Source organism: Larus michahellis, chromosome 8 (genome assembly GCF_964199755.1).
Source record: "Larus michahellis chromosome 8, bLarMic1.1, whole genome shotgun sequence".
NCBI lineage: Eukaryota > Metazoa > Chordata > Aves > Charadriiformes > Laridae > Larus > Larus michahellis.
The window spans coordinates 30,607,500-30,631,934 of NC_133903.1; the positions used below are offsets into that span (position 1 = coordinate 30,607,500).

At 42.0% G+C, this 24,435-nt stretch overlaps 1 protein-coding gene and 1 long non-coding RNA gene across 3 annotated transcripts; one reads left to right on the plus strand and one right to left on the minus strand.

The window, feature by feature from the left end:
• Positions 1-16,320: 16,320 nt before the first annotated feature.
• Positions 16,321-20,854, minus strand: LOC141747468 (uncharacterized). 2 transcript variants are annotated; one of them, XR_012588742.1, is made up of 3 exons: positions 20,149-20,854; positions 18,754-18,852; positions 16,321-17,022 (listed from the first exon to the last, which is right to left on the minus strand). It is a non-coding gene; the product is annotated as an uncharacterized LOC141747468 (long non-coding RNA). The 2 variants fall into 2 exon arrangements; XR_012588741.1 differs by lacking the exon at positions 18,754-18,852 and having other exon boundaries at positions 20,149-20,842.
• RGS2 (regulator of G protein signaling 2) lies at positions 20,815-24,216 on the plus strand. The gene is made up of 5 exons (XM_074597730.1): positions 20,815-21,081; positions 21,462-21,563; positions 21,665-21,726; positions 22,605-22,771; positions 23,231-24,216. Exons 1-5 carry the CDS (start codon positions 20,966-20,968, stop codon positions 23,423-23,425), a joined length of 642 nt encoding a protein of 213 aa, XP_074453831.1. The 5' UTR covers positions 20,815-20,965; the 3' UTR covers positions 23,426-24,216.
• The last annotated feature ends 219 nt before the right edge of the window (positions 24,217-24,435 follow it).

The following is a 24,435-nucleotide window of genomic DNA, read 5'->3' on the forward strand; positions in this document are numbered from 1 at the left end:
AGTGGTATAGTTTTGTCCAAAAATGGTGTATTAACTTTCAGTAATAGTGGCACATCCTCAACATCAATGTAAGAAAGAGGATGGAACAAAACCTCATCTGCTGCCTATGCAAATATTTTCTTTACAAATCCTATTCTAAAAAAAATACCTTGTTGACTAAATTCTGGCATCGGGCTAGGAAACAGCCTGAACCTACAACAGAACATGAGATAAGACCATTTTTCATCAATTTTGTTGTTCAGTACATTCAGTTTGTACTGCAGCTTTTTTAGACTTACTGCAGTTTCATCTTAGCTCAATATATTGTACGCAGAGGAGCTATGTCACATACAGTGTGAGTTGTCCAAGCTGTACAAGATGGGCAAGCAGAATTTTGTATGCCTTTTCCTACTTATCTTTTACACAAATCAATATTACTCCAATCTTCGGTAGTATTTGGTGCAATTCACAAATACTGCACCTATTCCTTAAGTTTCCTTTTCACTACCAAAAGGAAGGAAAAATGTTCCTGTCAAGAAAAAAAAAGAAATTTGCTCTGCAAAAGCACACTAATCCCTACAGCCCTCCTTTTACAATGTACATTTCAGTGCTATGTAGCAAATCCTGGCTGTAAGCACAGGCATTATAAAACTAATCAATTCATTCTCAAAGGAACTGCTTGCCAAATTTAATGGTCCAAAACTTGCCTCCCATTTCCTATTCCCCTCTAAACATACACATATTTGAAAACAAGAAGTCATGACACCCTGCAAGTGATGTGATACCCAGTATCTTTCCTGACCTTCTCAATGTCTCTTTTCCTTCTTCTCACTCCCACAGTTCTCTATTACCATTCCTGTGTTTTGCAGTTATGTTCTCAAATTGAATTATCTCCAATTTTTATCTTTCCCCTATCAGAGGAAGGGACAGCTTGTATCCAGCTATGTATGCTATTCTTTGAGATTTCCTTTCCTATTGCAGGAATGATTCAGCTGATAATGAAATAACTGCTGAGGCTCCACAGCATAAACCAGCAATTTTAGTTTATCTTGACACGATGCGCTGCAAATCTTGATAGGGGCTCAGGTGCTGGCAGCTGAGCTCCCCTCCCTGCAACAGGCAGGCAGCTGCAGGCAGGAACTGCTGCAGCCATCCAGAGAATGAAGTCCCTGTTCTTCAGCTACATTTCATGGACCTTTTTCACGGACTTTTACATGACTGCAGTAGTTCCACGTTTTTGTCACGAGTTTGCTAGTAAGCTAGTAATAATAATAAGTTAACATTCATGCTAGAGGAAGTCACCCAAACCCTGACTGTTTTCCATGAGAGACTTTCAGCCTCTTTCTTATGAATGGAAGATTAAATAAATATTTTGGTCAATAACGTAAAATACTATTTTATGCAATGTAAGACTTATTAGATAAGTTTACCTGGAAATATGTCAAATGTTTACACCGTGACTAGTATGGTAAACAAGCCCTCGCATTCTCTGAAAGTTAAGAGTTAAGCACATTTCTTTTCCAGCTACCTGAATAATATAACTGCAATTAGACAACAAGTAGAGGGTTGTAATAAGATAGTCTGTCCAGAATAAAGTTCATTGCAGTCATCGAAAATATCTGTGAACAGGCTGCAATTAGAGGCTCAGTTCCCCTATTGCAACGATCATTCATCAGGGCTCTATGTTCAATGCTCAAGCATTAAGGTAACATTACCTTAATAAGAGTAATCTCCCTGAAGAGGTTTTAGCGGGAGCTCTGACATGACAGTGGGGCCTGGCACCCCTCTGACGGTGCGGGAGCCCCTGCCTCCAGGCCGGCCCGGCAATGGGGACTGTACCTGTGATACACCCTGCGCACTCTGATTTTGGCTTCTCATGAAGGAATAAATTGTTCTTCTTCCTGCCCAAAACATGTATTCTTACCCTTCCTTGTGTTGTTCATCTGTAGAGGTTTTTAAGTGGCTGAAGTCGGAATATTTACAGAGATACAAGCTTTTCCTTCCATGGTGATCTCCCCCTGGTGCAGGCTTTCCCCCACAGGCCACCGGCCCCACAGAAGGAGCCATGGGGGCAGCAGGGCTGGGCACCTGCACGGGGGACCAGCTGGGGCAGTGGCAGGGGCCTGCCCTCTTCGGCTGTCCCTTTCCCACGAGGGAGGCGAGCTGGGAAGGCTACAATGGCCACAAAGTTGGCCACGGTGAGGGGTCAGGCCCGAGAGGCCTGTGGGCCTACCTCCATGGCCTCAGAAGTGAGAGGAACATAGGTGGCCATGTCCACACACAGCTGGGCAGAGCCCCAGCCAGCCCTGCCCGGCACAGCGGGGACGTGCCCAGGAGGTTTTTCTCACAGAAATGGCAAAGCCCACTCAGTTCCTTGCTGTACTTTTATTTGGCAGTAGGCTTACAAGCAATTCTCACCTTAGACAATGCTTAACTGTGACGGTTTACTCTCATTAAGACGGAAGAAGAATTTCCACCATGTCCACCCTTGACAGCATCCTGTGGTACAGAAGAGCACCTCCTGCTGCAAACCATCGTGACCTTTTATTGTTTGGGCTTCTTTTTAAATTAGTTTCCTTCGTGGCCACTTCTTTGACTCTGGCTTATTGCTATTTTTTTTAATGCAGCCCAATGTTTCCTTCTCCCCTTATCCGCCTGATGCTTCTGAATTTCTGAGCCTGCATACCAAAATCAAAGAATTTTTTTAATTTCAAAACAGCCACTGTCATGCACTTCATGTCCAAGAAGCCTTTCCTGGGCTTTGGGTAGGAAGAAGTCTCTGGCATTCAGACTAGAGTTGTGTGAAGAAAACAAGACAATGCCTCCTAATAATTCTGCATTTGCTTTTCCTGTTTATAGATAAACTATACAGATGTTAAGTGGGATCATCTAATTCTTCTGGTGAACATGATCATTTTGCACAAAAGCATACTAACTTACCGTCTTAAATAACTATGCGAAAAATAAACTGAGCTAAACAATGTGTTTAATCTTCAAAATTGTTCCAGTATTAGAGAGCTGTTATTCAAACAATATCCCACTGAAAGATACTTTTATAAAGCCTGTTCCATCTAGTTATGAGAAAAGATGAGATTCAAGACACAGAATGTTTCCTAAAAGTTTCCTACGCAATTATGAGGGAAATGGAAGACAAGCATTTTGGAAATTAGACAACAGATATCCTTTTTTGAGAATGGGGAGCCCAGTTCTCACGACTGGGTCCTGTTAGGAGAAGGTCATTCTAGGCTCCTTCAGCAACTTTAGAACTGGTTTGTAGTAAGTCTAAGTAGCAAAGCTATACAGTAAAATAAACTTGGTTGGTAGCTGTCCTACATGAGAAGAAAATGACACATGACAGAAGTAATGCATTTTTGAATTTTCAGCATCCCCACGGCATCTATTTACAGCAAACCAACCAAAACTCCAATGTTTATACTACCAAAGCCAAGCCAAAATATATAGTCAGTAGAAACAAAATTATATAGTGCTGTTCATATTCTCGTAGGCACTAAAAAATTTCCTTGTGGGAATGTCTGCAAATAGTTGTTGAGATTACTTACCTTCTGAGGCACCTCTTTCCTTTTTAAAGTTAGTAAGCAAAAATCCTAGAAGACTGAGCATATTCTTATGACTTTCACACACGCATACCCCACAAAGCTAGCATTTTTACAAAATACTTCAGAGCACATTTGGTCTCAAGTTGTTCTTTTAACAATCTATTTCTAGTTTAAAAAAAAAAAATCCAGATAAGGAGTTGATCTTATTCCTGTTCCAGCAGTTGTGTCATTGCTGGAGAGGGCCTGGAGGGGCAAGAGAACATCCATTGCAAGGTTAGAGACAGAATATTTTTTAGGTTATTCTTAGAACGTATTTGGAGAAAAGGAACGTAGATCAACACTCCTGTTATTATTCCTTGCTTCTTTCCCAGCAAACTTGCAAGAAGAACCGTTGACGAAAAAGGAGCTCTGGCAGCCATCCTTTCTCTGCTTTTTTCAATCTTACCCCTGTTCCTAAGAAGGTTGATTCTTTTGAAATTGCACTGCAAGAGACAGGATCATTTAATACAAGCAACCCTTTAAATATCATACTGGGAAGTTCATTTTCCACTTTTTCAAGATGAGATTGGATTATTTTAACATCTTCCTGTAGTGAAACTGCTTTTAATTTTGGAATGCATGTAACCAAAATAATGCAAACGCGTTCTCCAAAGTACCTTCTAAAAATGTAAGATGTGCTTGCCTCCTGGGGCTTGTACCTTTCCTGTCCCTTCCCCGGGATTAAAGGCATGTGAGAACGTCAAAACTGGAAACTTCACTGCAGAAGTAGATTGCTTATATTTTTAACAAACAACCCCAAACAAACTTGCTGTGCCCCGTGATAAGACTGCATACCAGTACTAAAACTAAGCCACTGTCACTGAAACTTGACCACAGCAGGCCTCATTGCAACCACAAACCCTGTGCCATTGAACAAGATGCGATGTTAGGCACTTGTTTTTTGAAACTATCCACGATCTTGTCTGTAGTATTCAGCCCACCAAGGCAGCCCATACAATATGTATACAAAAACATTCATCTCCTATTAGACTCTGTTATCCAAGCTTTTGGGCCATGCAAAGTTCACATTTACAGACCCGAGCACTACCCCCAACTCCATCTATCAACTAAAATGCAGCATAACTCTTCACCAGCACCTGACACTATTACAGCTTTGCTGGCCAGCGGTGATCCATTTAAAAAGTACTGTCAGCCTTCCTACACTGAGCCCTCTTCTTAACTCTAGCTTAAGGCTGACAGCCTTTCTTTCAACATCTGTATAGGCTGCACTGCACTGGGATTCCTGCCACACTACTTCTCATGTGTTGCTTTATTCTTGAGAGCTAGTTTGTTATCTTTAAAAAGGTCAATAAACAGGACAAATAAATTGGAAAGCACAGACATATTTTTTATTTGAAGATCAAAACCTGGTCGTCTCACAAGTACTCTGAACTGTGCTGAGTATATTTTGCTAGCACATATAATGTAAAAAAAAAAGAAAAGTATCTTATGTCATGCGTATCCTTGGTGAAATCTGCTGATCAGAAATAGGGAAAGACTGGTGTGTTCTTCTTGTAAAGGAAAGGAATAATAACATAGTTCTCCAATGCCCATCAGTTCAGGGTTAAAAGGAAATGTTTCAAAGGGGAAAAAAAAACAAAACAGTTTTTTTTACAATGTCTTGCTTCATCTAGATGCTGTGCTGGCCTATTTTTTTTTTTCCTGAATAATTACAAAGTCCCAAGGAAAACAAAGAGAAAAGGCATGATTCCAGATGCATATTAAACATTGTGCCATGGGACCACCTCCAATCTTTCAACCCAACTCTGTTTTTCTCTCTGTTAAAACACACACTTCTAAAAACTGGCTTCATTCTTATTTCACCAATTATCGCTAAAAAGGAGAAGTCATTTGATCCACAAAATACCTATTTTTCCTCCTGAACTTCTATCCATCAGGGAATCCTTTTGTAAGTGTCCTGAACTCCAGGCATGGGATTTGCTCCAGAACAAAGGGGTAACCTACGCATTCCTTAGGGTGTAAAGCCACGCAGCCAAGCCAGTGTGACACGCAGAGAAGCACTGACAGGAGCTTTACCCTGAACCCTCTTCCCGTTATTTCTCTCATGTCAGGTATAGTGACTGGGCGAGTGAAAAAAGTGCTAGTTCTGCACCGGAATAGCCAGCTGAATCGCACCCAGAGGTCATATGAGCACTAGACCCAGCACATGGAGAAACAGCAAGACCACTCCTTGCAGAAGCAAATCACCATTTGATCTGTTTAGCTGGAAGGTGAAGCCACATCACTGCATATCCCTTTTAAGGATGCACAAGTGGTAGGGCTGAGGGAGAGCTGGCTTCTAACAGCAGGAACGTCTGGGAGTTACAGAGACCGAAACAGCTCATGTTTAAATTCACTAATGGTTGTTCCATCCCATAACATAAACATTATTCTGTAAACATACTTTTTCTCTTTTGTAAGAATTAATTGTCTAGCAATTGTCCCATTTTTCTTCTTCCTTCCTTCCTTATTAGTACAGTAGTTTTCTTACAGAAAAGACAAAGATGAATACAAACTTCCCACCACCAGGGTAAGTTAGTCCTTATGCTGTGATAAACAAACATCAGTGACTTCTCTGTTTCTCCTTGAGGTAATGTCTTGACTTCCATGAAGTTCACAGCTGACATTTCTTCCTGGAATATGACTTGCTGAGCTCAACATTTTTATTGCCTTGTATGTTGCGAAGTCTTGACATCCGTGACACACAGATATAAATTACCAGGCACAAAATAAATCTCTCTGATGGAGAACCTGTACACCTCAGAGGCCAAAACAAGATGCTACCTTCTATCCAACCTGTGAAATATTTCAAATATATGAAGAAATATCATCTGGAATAGCAGACTTGGACAGCCAACGTAGTCAGCTGATGGGACTGGAAGAACAGATATGGTCACTGGCTGCATGCCCCCAGGGTGTGAGCTCAGTGAGCCGGGTGCCCAGACCAGCCAGAAGGCACCACACATAGAGCAGAGGAAGAGGCAAAGAGCTCACCTCTATACCATCTGCCTGGCAGACTGCTGAAGAGCCTGGCAAAGTGGGACAACAGCCTGGAAGGAGCACAAATGATAGTCTCATCAAGACTAGATATTCTGTCAAAATATTTTCATTTGGAAGAATCAGCATTTTCTACCAGAAAACCAGTCAGCTGGAACATCTCCAAACAGCTCCAGTATTCAGTCTAGTCATTCATGTTTTTTACCCATCTTCCAGCTAATTAGCTACAGCTAAGACAACATGTGGAGATTTGCTACCTCTGCAGGTAGCATCTCTTTGTGAAGTACACACAAACCGACAAAAACAGGATGTCTGTCAACAGCCAGTGTGGACTGTTTGTAATCATTGCTTGTCACTTATTAAACACAGGCTCCTAACCCAGCCATTAGATATGGTTTTGTTTCTTGTAAAAGATTAACTTATTTTTCTCACCTCTTTCATTTTTAACTGATAAACATTTTACAAGTGGCAGAATACTAAATAATTTTGCTTATCTGATTTTATCTATACCTCATCTTCTAAACATACTTTGAGACAGGGTAAAATTAGAAAGAGATGTTCTAAGTCCTTGGCACTTAAAATCTCTACTTTGGCTCAGCTGACAGCACTAACTGGATGTGATTATTTATATAGCTGTGTAAATGTTCATGGTACTATTTAACCAAATAAAGTATAAGGCCTGAGCCTAGGAAAATCTTGTGCACATACAAGGTCCTTACTTGTAGACTTTTCAGGGGTAAATGCTTTAAATCCTAACTGTGTGGTGGTCTGAGCAATAAATAAAACTTAGAAGGATGTATGAAATGCCACAGTGGGTCAGAGCAATGCCTGATCTAGCCCAGTAGTCCATCTCCAGTGGTGGCAGCAGCAGCTAAGTAGGGAGAGCACAAGAAACCAACTGCTTTTTTGCCCCATTCCCCTCACAGTTACTCAGCATTCACTATTGTTACATCAGGAATATTAAAGGATCTTCACCCTTTTCAGCATCTATTTGTGGATCTGTTGTCCGTGTTGTTTAACAACTTTTTGAACCCAATGACTGCCCCATCTCTGCAGCCTCCTGTGCAAGCAAGTTCTAGATATTCACTACCTGCTGGCTGAAGACATACTTGCTTGTATTCCGTTTTAACTGGTCTCCTGCTGCTTTTATCAAGTGACCCCCAGTTCTAGTTTCATGCCTTTGATCATTGTAATTTTCCTTCTTTGCACCGTCTCCTTGCTCCAGCTAGATAAGCCCAAAACAACTGTCCTTTAGCACCCATTTAGAGACCTACTGCCCATGAACATCCCAGCCTGCTCTCGTCAAGAACCAACAGCATATGCCATAAGGCCCCATGCATCAAGAAACAAAATAACATGGAATGCTTAACTCTGCTACATTTTTCAAATGGTTCTGAACATGATATTCCAAAAAGGGTGATGATTAAGCATCAAATGGTAATTGCCTAGCAAAGCTTTTGTCTTACATCTTGAGTACTTGCAACGTTTCTTGAGGGCATCCACATTTAACTACTGACTAAAAACTGGTTAGAAAAAAATGGATAAAGAAAACAGGAGCAAAAGCGGTGTTATGGTATTTCACAAAATATGTGCCTAGAAAACGGAGAATGTCTTGTGAGGTCATGAAAGCTGGTATTGTAGTAACTAAGGAACTAGCAGAGAAGAAGTTCAATTTATCCAGGAGCTGATGAAAAACAACCTGGTAATGACTGAGCAAAGGGTGACTGTGGTGAAGTAAACAACGCAAATGGATGTCTCTATCTAGAGAGGATCTCGCCTCAAAATGGTTTCAGAAAGAGAATCGTTGGAGCTCTCAATCTCTCTCTCTCTCTAAAATTATCCTAAATTCCAAAGAGCACAAAATGCTGTTATCACACTCTGAGAACATTCCAGTCCAAATTGAGCTCTGCTGTAGATGAGGATAATTTCATGTTCATTGGAGTCTGCTTCATGAAAAGTTTTTTAAGAAATGTATCTATTTAAAACCAGCAACTGGATTACGCAGGAAGCCCAACGTATTATGTCGATGGCTGAAAATATTCAAAGGTTACACATAGCTTAAGGAAAAGAAGTCCTTGAGTGTGTAAACTCTCACTAATTAATGACAAAGAGGCATGAGACAAAACACAGAGAGTAAACGCTACTCCACTAAAAGGAGATAGCCTATTCATGCAAAAGACAATGAAGCTGCATGATTTAGTACCCAGCTGCCTATGATTTAAAAATCTTGTGATACCAACTAAACTGATCAAAAAACCTCATCACATGCTCTTCACAGCAAGTGTTGTCCCTGTGTAGTCTTCCATACAAACTAGTATATAATTTGTAACATTAGTAATTAAGACTCGATTACTATTTAATCTTATTGATCCAGTCCTTGGACCAGATACACGCAGCTTATCCAGAGCAAAGTAGGTGGTGATAAATCTCAGCTATGATGCAATCAACATAGACACCCACAATTTTTCAGGATACTTCATAATTTCCCATTTTTCCCAGTGCATTTGCTGGCACAAAGGACAACTAGGAGCTGCTTATTGGTGGTTTCCTTACCTAGGAGAACCCACAGAGCTGGAAAATTGCAGTAAATCTACTTCATGTTACAACCTGGTCATGTCAGTAGAGTAGATTAGGGAAAACTTGCCCAGTATCTCGTTTCTTTACCCTTTGGGTAAATATTTATAAATAAACATGCTCTCAAACTTGAGCAACTGTAAATGATAATGACCTGCTGCTTGTAAAAGCTTAAAACATTGGACCAGTATTGCTATTTCACTGAGGATTTGGAAAAAATAAGTTACAATCACAGCAGCACTGAATACACAGTTCTCAGAGTAGAAAGAAAATGTTAAAAGTAAAATAATAAAAATTAAAATACACAGAAAAGAAAACCTTCAGCCTTGTCATTCAGAGGGCTACTTCCCAACTGCCAGCATCACTTTAAAGGGTTTGCTGAGCCTGAGGTTTTCATACATGGGAAGAAGGAAGCCACCGGCAGACTTTTCTGCAGAAGAAAAGGGGTTAGGTGCGCAGCCCCGGTGCATACCTGTCTGAAAATGACATGGGCACCAAAGCGGGCTCCCGCCCTTGCAGGGCTGGGGCTACCCAGCTCTCCCCTCCCATCGGCCTGAGGATGCCTCAGCCTGTGCAAGGGTGAGAGCCAGCTGCAACCAGGGAGAGATCTGCAGCAAGTGCAGTTGCGGGCCAAGTCACCTGCCGGTGTAAATCAGCGTATCTACGTGGGAGATTTGTCCTGTGCTGTTTCACACAAAATGCAGTCTCGTGTTGAGTGTTGTTACAGGAGCTGATAAACAGTGATCAGCACAGATGCAGAATGGCAAGTGCTTGTTTCTCACCCCTTGATAAAATCTCTTCCCTTTCCGGGCATAAATGTGTTTGAATAAGCATTTGCAATAAGTGAATACGTAGATTTTCAATCATGCCAGGGAAAATGGAGGCTTATAGAGAACAAGGAATGACCTGTCCACTTCTAAAGGCTGCTTTACTCAGAGGGGGTCCAGCCAGACTTAGAGTGGCTTTGCCTGTGCTGCCAGCTGGGTGGATGTCAGCCAGATCTAGCAGGAAAGCCACACTGCCATGCCTGCATGAGGCTGCGCTCTGGCTGAGATACGCTGTTTTTCAGTACTACAAACATCATGGTAACACAGCTCCACTGCCAAGCCCAAACTACAGGCAGACCCGCCGCAGGTCTGACTGCACCTGTTCAGGCAGACTTCCCCTATCTGGTTTCTCCAGCTCAGAAGGGACTCACTGTAATAATGTCAGACCTATGTTCATTCTTCAGCCTGAAACTTAAAAAGCAAGTACACACGCAAGCAAAGAGAAATCTTACTAGATTCCTCTCCCTCCTCCTGCCACAGTTCTCTGGCAGGAAACCACCTTCTTGATTCAGGGTCATCTCAACAGTGTTTGGGGACCATTTGGTCACATCTGAGCTCACCCAGAAGCATTTAATGACCAGCAAGACGTGCAATGGTAAGTTATGTATCCTGCAAGAGATACGATATGTAAAAAAAAAAACGGACACGAACTACAATATTTGCAAGCAACTTAATATCTTGCAGTCCGTTAACAGACTGGATTCTTACAGTCCTGCCACTTCAGTGTGATAAACCATATTTCCGTAAATGAATAAATACATATCCCAACAACAGAAATTATACTGACCGCAAAATGGGAGAAATGATGATTGAAACCTGGGTAGTCCAAAACAAATAAAAGGGGTGTGTGGTGGGGGGGGTGTTAAAGCCAGGAGAAATAGCAGAACTTGGGCAAACAGCAACAAATCTTTCCGATGACGGGCCATAGATCATTACTTAGAGGTTCAGTAGATGAGAGCTGATCTCTGCCCTCCTGAGCCTGTCACCAGCTTCCACAAGGTGTGGAATTAATGCAAATGAAATATATGCCTGACTTCGGACTTCTAGATTCCTTTTCTTTTTTTCCCCCCAAATAGTAGTTTCCATGAGGGAGAAAAAAAAAGGTGGGAGAGGGATGTAGTTAAATAAAAAGCTGTTGATTTCTCAGCTGTAATTATAACTGAAAATACAGCCCATCAGAAGAGAAAATGAGCTAGCTAGTAATACCATTATAAATGTAAATGCAAACTGTGAAAGAAAACAAAAGTAGGTCAGTTGTTTTGGGTTGTAACAAAATAACCTTTTGTTTCAGTTCTCCATTTGCTAGTTTTAATAGATGCAAATTAAAGAATATGGGGCAGACAGAAGATTTAGTAAAAAACATTCAAAGCAGTAGGCCTGTATGATGCATACAGAGTAGTTGTGTAATACCCCCCAAGAAGCAGTAACTACAGCAGAGGAAACCACCACATCCTTCTTGACTCTCCAGTTACTTGCAAACCACCTACATAGAAACTCTCAATGCAAAAATATCCTCTTGTCTCAAGCGGCTTTTCACATGTCGATTCTGCACCCAGTTCCAAATGTCCACCCCTTCCCTATTAAATATGTAAGGAAAATACAATTAAGATGCATTCTGTATATAAAGGGAAGTCAAGAAAACCAGATATGATGAACATATTTTTTAACATTTCAGGCCTTTACGTTGCAGGCCATTAATGAAGTCAGCTAGGCAAAGTAGTGACTGAAACCATGTTCTCTACCACTTACCAGCAGCAACAGAAGTATGGTACTAAGAAACTGCTGCCAAATGCTATGTCAACATCAGTCATTAATGACAGTAATATAAAAAAGCACTTACTTATTAAACACAATGATAACAAAGTTAATATTCAATTTACACAGTATTTTCTGCACACCTACACTCTTTTTTTTCCCATATTTTGAAACACACATTTAAAAATAGTTGAGAGGTTACAGATCTGATTACAAATACATCTTAATTCACCTCTGAGAGCTGGCACTTAAACATGAAGCACGTTAGGAACCAGGGAGATTAAGCATGTTCGTCTTTGTTTCACTTGCTATTCTCTCCATACAAACAAGCTCTGAATTTCTCAGTAAACACTGTCATTTTCCCTACGTGTATCAAGACATGTATCATCCTCATATTCACTGCGCACATTCCCCCTTCAGCTGAGGTTAATAGAAAAGTGCATAAATCCCCTAACCACAATAGTTTGCTACTATTAGAGCAGCTTCCACAAAAACGGGGGGCAAAAAGTCACCAGCAGCATGGGGGACCCTCTCTGCTGTTGAGTCCCATCATTGCTCCAGCCTTGGAGTCACCACAGGAGCTTTGGCACTTCAAACTCAAGCATCTCTTGTGATTTTTTTCGTTGCCTGATCTTCTTTCCCATCAGAGTAAACACAGTGCCCCGCATAAACTTGGGCTATTTCTTGAGTGACGTGGAGAGAATAAGAAAATAATGGTAGTTTGATCTGAGTGTCTTCGAACAGACCCTTAATTGAACAATGCTGGAAAATCTACCTCTGTCCAATTTAGAGGCTGGAGTCCTGGGAGTTTTTAGTGGCTATTCTTTCTTCCATAACTTTGTGCTTGTACAATTGCTCTAATTTGGCCTTTAGGCATGTATGATAGTTTAAAATGAAATCTCTTTTTAGAACTAACAGCTCCTGTTACTCCTGCAGTGCACTCTTGAGGCTTGTCCACAGATGTGAAATTAATCTCTCTTAACTGTATATGGAGTATTTGTCTGAAATAAAGGAAATATACTATGCAAAGGAGGAATAATGCCATAATACATGGAAGAAATTGCCCTCGCTTCTCCTGTAGCCAAAGCAAGCGGAAGGTAATCAATACAGCGGGCATTAGTTATTAAGTGGATATTGGTATAGTACACAGCAGGGAGTAATTTCCTCAAGATAATTTTTGTTCTTCTTTCCATTCCTCCTTGTAATTTACCTGTGCTTCCTATGATTCCTGATACGTTCGAGTATATCCCAGAGAGTTAATCTAAGCCATCTTGTCCCCTGATTTTTTTCTAAGTTCCAGACTTGCCAGGAATGTTGCCTCAGTCTTCAAATAACAGTTTTTGTTGGAAAGCTACCAAAAAACTGAACTTATTTAAAACAAAGAGATTAAGTAAACAACTTGGTTTAAAAAAAAAATAAAAATCCACAGCAACTAAACACTAGTTTTATGTTAGCTGTAAAACAAGTTCAGCATTTCAGAACTTCAACTGCAGCTCTCATGTCACGCCTCAGAGCAAGACATCAGAAAAAGTACTGATTGTTTAGAAAGTGCCACACAGTCAGTTTCATTTTTAGAAGAGTTTGGTGTTAAGAAAAGCTTACTAAAAGGATCAGCTAAAATCACAGCTGACATCACAGAGAACGCACCTGATGAGCAGTAGCTGTTCCTCTCTAAAATGAAACCACAAGCCAGGAGATAAATGCTGATCTGCAAGGTGGCACCTCAGAAAAGCGAAGGAAGCATCCACAGTTGGACTCAGGCAACATTTGGCCACTTGTGTGAACTGGGGAGACACGTTCTTGTTCTGCCTCCCTGTTTCTCTAGGCGCATGCTAGAAGATCACTCTCTTCCCAGGACTTTATTGCTGTCTTTCATCCTAGCTTGGGGATAGTAAGAGTCAGGATTTGTGACGTCTTTTGAGGTTCCAAATGAGCTGACCAACATCCTTGGGTGGCTCCGCAGCTTGCCAGCATTTCTAGATCTTTACCAAACTTGGAGACAAGACTCTGTTCACAGACAAATTCAACTCTCCACTTTGACACCTCTGATTGATTGATTGATTAATCTACCCCATCCTTTAAGAACTGGCCCAATTTCCTTTTTTTTTATTTTAATTATCTATTTGGTACATTTTAGTATTTATGGTCAGTGAAGAAATTTTAAATTTTTGTTGGTACTTTTGTTAATTAAGGCTTCTCACTCTCATTTTACAATGACGTTTAAGCAATCCTTGAGGAGCATCATCTTGCAAGCAGAAAAACACTGAGTACATTGATGTAGAGGTCTCATCACAGCTCCTAACTGAAGGCTGTGACACAGTGTGGAACCAACTACCATCTATTTAAAATAGAGCTTGCCAAAACATAGTCAATGAGTTATATGCAGCCTCATAGACTTCTAAGTAGAACCCATGGTAATGTACAGGCCTGCACTGCCGTTTCCTAGCAGCGTAAACATCCCAGAAAATGTTTCTTTAATGAAGAATTACCTGTCACTGTTGTCTGCCGTGACAGTAACTGCTCTGAGTAAGTCAAACGCTGGAATAACAGCAGAGCATGTCTCTCCTAATTTCTGTGGCCTTCTACCTGTTTAATATACATTTAAATACAAGAAGTGACATTATCGTTCTATTCACATATTTTAGAAGTTTGGACTGTTATTTTCCACGTGGAATGATTCACCGAAAACCAGCTATGACTTGCTTTGCTCTGAAGACCTCTTTGAATGCTGAACTAATCGCTGATGAGAAAAATGTTCTAAGGGAACAATGTACCTGCCTACAACCAATGCACTTGGAGGATTAAGACATTATTTTGCAACACTTGGTATTAAGGGAATGACTAATCTGTCAAGATACTTGGCTACATCTCTCTCCCAGGCTACCTACAAAACAGTCTCCTTCTTCAGTCCAATCCTGGCTATGGTCTGACCTCTTCAGTGTACTCCTTAACCAGCCCGAAGGGAATTTCCCCAGTTTGATGAAGCCAGACAAATATCACCCTGTCCCTCATTTATCTCCCAGCCTTCACTCTGGGAGTAGATCAGGGTGCCACTGGATAAATATGCGATTACTAATATTGCAAAGGAAACTTTCATTCTGGCCTTTTCTAACTCCAGAGAGCTTAACTTTACGAACTCTGGGATTTTTTTGTCAATATGATAAGTAGAAAGGCTATAAGGCTGCCTTATAAGTAGATTTGCGCAGATATTACTTTCTCTCCTCTCCATTACTGTGCATCCTTTACCACTTCTGACAGACATTCATTACCTTTCTGCTTTTCACAGAAAAGCCTATACTGCAATACTGAAAGTGATAAAAACAAACTACCACCCTAACATATTTTTAAGAAAATGAAAACATTTCCACTGACAAATTTTATATTTTGCTAGTGTTTTTATTTCTCACTAATAAAGTCTAATTAAACCTCTGCTGGTTCCACCCAGCATGGAGATCAGGTTCTTCCAATAAATGGTTTTGTTTAAACTTTTCTGCCCATCATGAAATAGGAAAGACTGACATTTTATCTCCACGTCAAAGGAAATGCTTATTTTCAAAAATTTGAAATTTTTAGGTGGTGCAAAAACTTCTATGCTCCTCTGTAATCTTCAGCTTTCTCACTGTTGTGCTCCTGACAGGATTCACCTGTAGGAGTTGTAAAAGGGATTGATTTGTGAGCCACGGAGACTTCCTAGATCAACATCTGACTAATACCATTTAGGCATTTAGAGAGAGTTTCATTAACATGGATTAAGAAGTCATCAAAAGGACTGTGTGTCGACCGTGTTATATGCAGATAATACGATAAAGATGGTGCCCACGTCCAGATTTAACAAACATATTTGATTGTTTAATGTCCCTCTGCATACCTGGGTTAACAAATACGGCCTTTGGGAGGGGAAACAAAATAGACTGCAATTTGAACAGAACACGGAGCCAGTGTTCTGTATCACCTGGTTAACCTCAAACAAGATTAATCAGATCTCTTTACCCGAGATGGTGCAACCCAGCCAGTATCTGCTAAGAAAATGTCATTGTTCAAAATACACTGCTTCTTGCTAAGCTGTTTGCTTTCTGTATTGACAAAAGACATAAGGAATATGAGAATGTCCTGTCCTTTAAAATGCAGACCATATTAGCGAGTATCCTTTCAGCTTGTCTTTGCAGAAGGGATAAAGCAGATCTTGCATGAGTGGGACAGTTATCCCAGGGTCCTCAGGGAACCTGCTGTTCTGACTCCCGCCAGCCGTTATTGAGTATCTCCCCTTTAAAAACGAACATTTCCAAATGTCCACGGGTAGAGGTGGAATCAATATCGACTGCTCAATGCCTAGATTCATATTCTTTTAACAGTGTCACTGTAACAGAGATGAATAGATCCACACAACAGCAACACTGCAAATAGACATATAGTCCCAGTTTATCCACTTTTTGATAAATTTCAACTCTATTTTTAGAACTTTTATAAACTAATGTGGGTGTTTACGTAAAACAAGGTGGCTGCGGGCTGGGAATGATGAGTTCTCAGAGAGCTCTGTCTAGTTTATACATTACATAGACAGAGGATTTGGCTGTTAAGTGAAACAAGATCCATTTGTAATGAGATATATTTTATTTTCTATTTAGCTAAGACTGAACATTTAATTGATCCAGTCCTAGTGTTAATCCACAGCAGTGCTAAATTTAGATCCAGCTATGGCTTCTTATGATTTGCATGTTTTCAGCTTCATGACTGGAAAATAGCGCTGGGGGAAGTACAACAGCCAGTCAGGCACAGCCCGCAGGGCCGAAGGCAGAGAATGCAACAGCTTCACCTCAACAAGCCTCAAGCAATTTAAAAAAAAACAACCCAAAAGCCCAAAAAACAACACCCACACACACTACATGCCATTGAAATTGTAAAAGGGATTCGGAAGGCAGAATGCAATGAACAGAATTAGAATCAGACCGAGGCTTCGAGTGAACATTTTCACTTACACAAAAATATCAGAAAGAGTGGCAATTATAATACTCATCCAGAAAATTGCGCCCTACCATACATACCATGCACGATTGCTATTATTTAACAATGCACAGCGTAGAAGCACATCGTTTGCATCCGTAGCTGGGCACCTCTGTGCCCTTTTGTACAAATACATCAGTCCCCTGTGCCTCAGAGGAGATACAGCCTAAAAGAGAGGTAAGAACAGAGGCTCCGTTGACGCTATTATAAGTTGCACGGTGGTGTTCTTTGCTGATCTCCTGTTCTGATGCTTACATGAACCATCCCACAGACGCAGCACCAGGATTGTACAGCTGTAAATTAAAAAAGAACACTGTAAAAATACAGGAAAGTGCACCTGTGCAATTTGCAATATGTATCACAAAACAAAAAGATATAGCTCAACATCTTATTCCTTCTTTTGAATATGTTTTTTCAGCTAGTCAAAGACAACAAAGGTTCAATAACAAATAACTCTAATGCTTGGTTTGAGCTACGATGCAAAAGCAGAATCTCCCGTCTTGGCTCTATGAAATGCAGCTATAAAGTCTCTGGAACCATTTTTCATGTGTTCTTTCCTACCATCCAAGTATTCTCTATAAAAAGAAGAAAAGAGGACTGGCATTTCAGAAAATGCAGACACGCAGATTTAAGTATTATGCAGTGAGAGCAACTACTCACTAGGGACTTGGAAAAGATCAGCACAGCTATTGCAACACATAACGTAACCGAGATGGAAAAAACCTCATCTTCCATCCTGGCTGTTTATTGCATACGTTATAGTCCTCTGTACATCCAGCCATCACCGATGCTCACAGGAATTGTATAAGCAGAAAAAGAACAGAACATTCCCAAGAAAGCCTCTGCAAGGAGAAGTGTGATCTCCAGGGTGAGAGCTTGTGTCATTAGATGTCTGACATCAGATTTCACTGCAGGCAATAGCGAATTCTCACCGACTTCAATAGCAAAGTTTGGGCTATAGACTCCCCCCCCGCCTCACTTTCCATTGGCCTTGCTCCTTGACAATGAGATTAGTGTTACAGAAATAGATTGAAGCTTTAAGAAACATGTAAAGGAAAAGAATTTGTGCTATGTTTGTATTTGTCCTCAGCTACCAAGAGCTTCACTGTTTTGAAAGAGCGGAGGCCAGCTCACACACAGACAAATCCAGAGAGCTGGTCGCGACGCTGGTTTGAGCCACACAGGCAGGTTGCCCACCCTACAGCCCTGTTCCCAACAAGAGGCATCCTGAGATGGAGGCACCTGTTTTTCAGCAGCGTTATGCACCGTGCTATGCCAACACACCTGCGCTGCAATTGCAATCCAGGGCTTTTCCGGAAAGTGGTAATACTTAATTTTCCTGAAATTTTCAAAATGATGTTGCAAGAGACGGTGTAGGACAGGGCTGAGATGTCAAATCTCCCTTTGCCAAGTCAGTGCATGGCAGCATCTGTGTGAAACCAGACCCACCTCAGGAAGGCGAGCTAACGAACTGAGCCATTTTGCCATCCTTGCTTTGAAAAACTAGAAATTGGTAAAACAAAGTAATAGTTAGGTTTGGTGTATCTAAAACGGCTCAGGGAGCCCAAATGCTCTTCCAGGCAGTGCCCAGTGGTGCAGCCGGCCGGGACTGCACACCTACAGCTCCCGGGGGAGACGTCCCTCCCCCCAGAAGAGTCCCCCCCATCCCAGGCCTGACTGGGTCATTGTACAGTACACTGATGACATCGTTTGAGGTGAGATGCTTTTGTTCTGTTGTTTTTTTAAACACAAATGGAAAATATCTTTTATCATGCCGATGTGTGATTGACCGGCTGGCAGAGGTTAGCATCGTAGCCACAAAACACACTGCACAGCATGATGAAGTGAGAAAGTATTTTGTAAAGTTTCTCTTTTACTGAAAAGACAGTGATATCCAGGCTTTAAAAATATAATAAAAATGTAAATTAAAAATATACCTTAATGCAGGCAATAAAATTCAATTTTAATATAAATAATTTTTAAACCTAATGTTACAGTAAGTATGTTTTATAAGGCCATCTAACCTCACAATTCCACCTGGAACACTATTTTTTCCGCTGTTCAAAGATATTACGAATGTTATAACCATCTTCCTTGACTGGCATTTCCATTTTTATGGGTATCTGAAAGAAGCAATTAAAAAGTTTAAAATAAAAAGTATCAGACAAATACGTGATTCATGCTGCAATTTTCCATATGCTGACTACTGCCAGCTTTATGACCTGGCAGATGCTGGGAATATCCTGGCAAGTCTCCTCCAGGACCAGCAAGAAAACATTTTGTCAGGCTTCAAACATTAGCAGGACCTCTGGTGTGCTACAGGTAAATGCTTAACCAAACTTTACTGTAGGTTACAAGACTTTGAAGTTTTCCAATTCCCACTATTCTTGGGCACGTTTTCCCCCAATCCACTCTGAGAATCAAGGTGAAAGAAACTTGAAATCAGCATCAAAAAGGAGGAAATCTCCTACGAGTCAGGTGGAAGATGAGAATGTGCTGTTCCCCTCGCAGGGCATTTGATCCCTTACAGAGGCTCTACTGTGGGCAAGGCCCAGGGCTGAGTTTCCATCTGTTACTCCCAGGCAAGGCAGCCTGCCCCCCCAAGCCAGGAGGCTGTGTGCTTGGAGTTTCGCACGTGCAGAGAGTGTTCCCATCCTCGCCCGTGTTACAGGCTGTTCAGCAGCTCCTGGCAAGCTCCTGCCCAAATCACTCGCAGCTGCGCAGCTCGCCTGACCCTGGCACTCAAAGCCAGTGACGATGGAAGCGCCTGGAAGGGAGTCAGCAGAGCTCCATCCATCACCCAGGCACTGCCTGTCCTGGTCTTTTCTTTGGCAAGTTCCCCCCCTGTAAATTTTCTGGAACTGATGCCTTTACAGCACTTAGAGCCTTACCTCTGTTAGTGTTTCCACATTTCCTCCCTCCCATGGTAACACCCTCGTAATAATTTCCCATTAAAAACTGTACGTACTACATACAAGACTAAGAGCTACCTGTTGCAAAAATCATTTAAAGGGATTTGGTAAAATTTAGAGCATGGAACTTTATTTTCCTGTCAGACCATCAGTATATACTGCAAAGAACTTACAGCAACACCAGTGAAAAGCATCCTTGTTTAAATGCCTTCGCAAACTAAATGGCGTTCATTTTCTCCATGCATCTCATTGAAAGCAAAATGCCTTTGCACAGCTTTCGGCATATTCGGCAAGGAGAGAAGTTGTAAGACTACAGCAACTACCTAAAAAGATCAGACATTTGATGCTACACAATTGTGTTGAAGTCAGCCAGTGTTTTGGGAATCAAACAGTCTCTCTGAGCACTGCTTTTTACGGCAGAAAAATACATGCTGTAGAGTACTGTGGAAAGGAAGACACACGCACAGGAAAGAGCAGAAAAGCAGGGTAGGTTAAAAAGAAACTCACGTGATTCCTAAATCCAAATACTTTGGACATGATACCCTTCAGCTGGACACTGCTGAGATGGACCACAGGGCCTTTTCAACAAGCTGAAGGCTGGAGTAAGTCATGGCAATTTCAGCTTCGTGTGCTGGGAGTAATTTATACAATTCACTGGTAGGTGGCAACACTATACAGAGATAAAACACATGTGCAGACAGCTCATTAAAGTGATGAATAGCAGAGAGGTGGACACCAAAAATACCATGTACTCAAACTGATGGTTGCTTCGTTTTTTGAAGAAACTTGGCTAAGTCCTCCATTTTCCTTTCCCGTGTACTGGCCACACTCAAAAGCCTGTTATTTCCTTTCAAAAAAATACCTGCAGAAATGCAGGTTTCTGACTGATGGAACACAAAATGCAGCCACCTCTGCCAGCGCTGCGGGGACGGGCGCCTTCCCCTAGGGACGTCAGTGCCACCGGCTAAAAGCTTTCCAAGGAGGCGACTAGCACGGGCAAGTTGAGAAAGGGAAAAACGCAATAATGAAAAAAGGAGGAAAAAAAAGGAAAAAAAAAAAAAAGAAAAGGGGGGTGGTGGGGAGAAAGGAAAAACAAAATAAAGGACAAAAGAGACGTAATCCCGGGGGGAAGGCGAAGCTCCTCCAGGGCCGGCCACCAGCAACAGCCGCACCCGCTGCACCGCGCAGCCCCGTCCCCTCCGCCCTCCCGCCCGCGGGGTCCGGGGCGGGGCGTGCTGGCCCCGCCCCCGCAGGGCTCTATAAGGGCGGGCGGCGGCGGCGGCGGGGGAGCGCGTGCGGTGCGGGGCGCGGCGCGGCGCGAGCCATGCAGAGCGCGCTCTTCCTGGCGCTGCAGCACGACGGCGGGCGGATGGAGCGGGGCGGCCGCCCCCGCAGCAGCGAGGCGGAGGAGGCGGAGAAGGGCAGGATGAAGAGGACGATGTGAGTGTCCCGTCCCCCCGCCTCGGGCGGGGCGGAGCGGGGGTTCCTCCAGGGGGAGGCTTCTAGCCGCCGAGCCGAGACCGAAGCTGGCGGGGGGGGGGAGCGGGCTGCAGGGCTAGGATCAGTGGGAGCAGGGTGGCTTGCCCACCTCTGCTGCCTGCAGTTGTACCTTGGCTGACGCTGGCCACTGGCTAGTGAGCACATCTGTTGACAGAAGCGAGGGGAAGATCGTTTTCTTGCCCTCGGACAGATGCTCAGGGTGACTAACCGAAAAAGCAACATCAGGAAGACTTTTGCAGCTTTTGCCAGTAAAAGGGCTGGTGGCTGAAGCTCTTCCAGTTGTCATTTTTTAACGTGCGTTGTCTTCTTCGTTCTTCCAGCATTAAAGATTGGAAAACGAGACTGAGCTACTTCCTACAGAACTCCTCCAATTCCACTAAAATGAAATCTAAGAAAGTGGGGAAACACCGCACCTACTTCAGGTAAATTATGAAAAAGAGACTTTGTTTAAACAGCTCAAGTGTTGTACAAAAACAGTAAAGCTTGAGCAATGGAGTCTAATGTTCCCCATCTCTTTATGCAGACCTTCCCCTGAAGAAGCCCAGCTGTGGTCAGAAGCCTTTGATGAACTTCTTGCTAATAAATGTAAGTTTGTCTTCAAAAAGTAACACTGAAGAGCAAAGAAAGGGTGAAGTTTATATGTCTGTAAGAGATTGCTTCCTTGCATGTCAGCATTGTACCTTTCTCATGTAAATAGCTTTGATTCTGGTCTTGAAAGTTAAATGCTTTAAACTGTTAAAAGCCAAAATTCATAGAAGTGCCCTTAAAAAAAAAATTGCAGAGTAATAGTAAAACATCAAGAATACTTTATTGTAGTGGACTTGTTTTCTGTAAACCTTGTAGTTAAAACCATACCTATCAGCTTGGCTCTGCCAGATGTGAAAAGTGCATTTGTTCCCTGAGCTCACTGCTGAACCAAGACAAATGCGTTCAAGTAACTTGTGAAGGATTCTGCAACACAGAAGTTCAATGATCTCGGGGTTTTACTGTAGGCCTACAAGGAAAAGCACTCAAGAGCAGAGCAAGGAGATTAAGAAATATTACCATTTGCTTTTTGAACTTGAGTCATCCTTTCCATTGCAAAAAAAAAAAAATACTCCAGAGGTTTGTGGCACAGTCAAATACTTACTCCACTGTGAAGTTTAACACAGGAGATCCCATCTGGGGAGAGAGGGTTTTAATATCTCTGCAGGCATCACAAAAGGGAATATACAGACAGAAATTAGGGTGGTTTTTTTTGTGTTTACCTAAAAAATGACTAACTCAAATTAAAGCTTGTCAAGCTGTTAGTGTTAATTTGTTTGCATACATAAATGTGGTTTTTTTTATTGCTATGATATTGCTGAAAGAACCAGACTAGAAATACAGCAGAATGTTTTGGTAGAAACAGATGTGACCAATGGGTAAATTCAAGATTCCGGAATTAGTTAATTGATGTGTATTTTTTTTTCTTCTTTCCCTAGATGGTCTCGCTGCTTTCCGAGCTTTTCTGAAGTCAGAGTTCTGTGAAGAGAACATCGAGTTCTGGTTGGCCTGTGAGGACTTCAAGAAAACCAAGTCACCCCAGAAGCTGACATCAAAAGCAAAAAAAATCTACAATGACTTCATTGAAAAGGAAGCTCCTAAAGAGGTAAAGAAAACCTATTTAAATATAAGTGCCCTGTTCTATGAGTTCTTAAAGCCTTTCTTTACTTCTCTGAACTCTTTAAGATACAAATGCCAACCTGCATTGTACGTACCCCACTGTTAGTATCTGTGCCTGAACCTAACTCTCTCCCTAACCGCCTTTTCACTGAGCTGGAAAACGGCACAAGCAGTGTTTCAGAGGGTTTCCATCTTAACTGGGAAAAGCCAACAGCCACACTTCACACCTGTAACATCTTTGATTTTTATCACTGAAAGATACTATATCTGATTTACTTCGGGCTTTCTGTAAAGGAAGAATTTTCTTAAACAGAAAACTTCATTAGTCTGATCCTGTAGTAATAGGATTTTCCCTCTCTTCCTCTTCAGAAATCTTATGGTGTATTTTACTTACTTGAATTCAGTGCTCAGGAATAAATGTTGTGGGTTTTTTTTTGTATTTCAGATAAACATAGACTTCCAAACTAAGAACATGATTGCGCAGAATATTCAAGAAGCCACACATACCTGCTTCAGTGCAGCACAGAAGAGAGTTTACAGCTTAATGGAGAATAACTCATACCCACGGTTTTTGGAATCTGAATTCTATCAGGAGCTGTGCAAGAAGAGGCCCATCACCAGAGCAGCCCAGGGGACATGAGTGATGGAGAAGAGCGAGAAGAAGCCTCTCAGCTAGTGAGGAAACAAGCCACAGCTCATGGTGTTGTCCTGACCTGAAAGACTGAGATACTGAGCGCTCAGTCTGTTTGCTGTGGTGCAAGGACAAATACTGACTTTGGGCAAAGCTGATGGCAAAGGGTGATGCTGTTGGAGGACATTCAGAGGGGATGGCAGAAGTGCACCAGCCAGCTGCTGGCAGTGTGCTCCTCTGCAAGTGCTGCAGTGAGGGGTGACTCCGTGCATTAGACCAAACTCTGTGGTGTAAGAGTCCTCCTGCCACCGCTGCCGAGGTGGCAACGCAGCAGGTCAGAGCAGAGCTTCCTTCTTGTAAACAGAAGCTGCTCTGTACAGTTGCGCAGTGCTGACAACTTGAGTAATTGGTTGTGTATTTATTTTTCCTAAACATCAACCAGCGTTGCCATCATCAGTCACTCTGTGTGTTCTGTAAACTGCCTCTAGCTGCAAAGAGATGTGTTGGGTTTCTGTGCAACTTCCAGACAGAAACAGCGCTGTGCAGTGTGAAGCCAGGAAGGGATGTAACTCTGTTCCCGGAGGAACAGGTTCCGCAACTAAAGTATGCAGGGCTGGGTTGTGTCAGTGCAGCTGCAGGCAAGACTTGGCCAAGGCGAACAGGAGCTATATAGTATTATATTTATATGTGGATTATGATTGTGTTGAATGCTGCGATAATGTTATAATTCTGTTTTGAGAATAGCAAGCTTCAGTGAAGCTTCTTATTGGTTTTTTAATAAACTATTTTGATAAAAAGTTTCTTTTGTTGCTTAACTTGGTTTGCACGTGCAGAGGTACACCGTGTGGCACTAATCGTCAGGGTAGTGGGATTGCATGTTCTGCGTGTGGTCTTAATAGGGCTAACTTTATGGCAGTTGTGCCAGGCAAGCGTTTTGTTTGGGGTTTTTTTTTTAGTAGAATAAAAATCCTCAGAGCTTGAAAGCTTAACAGCTCACATCCTCTGTCTTAACAACCTTC

What these genes read in the sequence shown, in the direction of transcription:
- RGS2 (XM_074597730.1), top strand. Translation starts at nt 20,966, where the DNA reads ATGCAGAGCGCGCTCTTCCTGGCGCTGCAGCACGACGGCGGGCGGATG. An exon ending in AAACACCGCACCTACTTCAG is followed by an intron (nt 21,564 to 21,664) that starts GTAAATTATGAA and finishes CTCTTTATGCAG; the next exon opens with ACCTTCCCCTGAAGAAGCCC. An exon ending in AAAAGGAAGCTCCTAAAGAG is followed by an intron (nt 22,772 to 23,230) that starts GTAAAGAAAACC and finishes TTTGTATTTCAG; the next exon opens with ATAAACATAGACTTCCAAAC.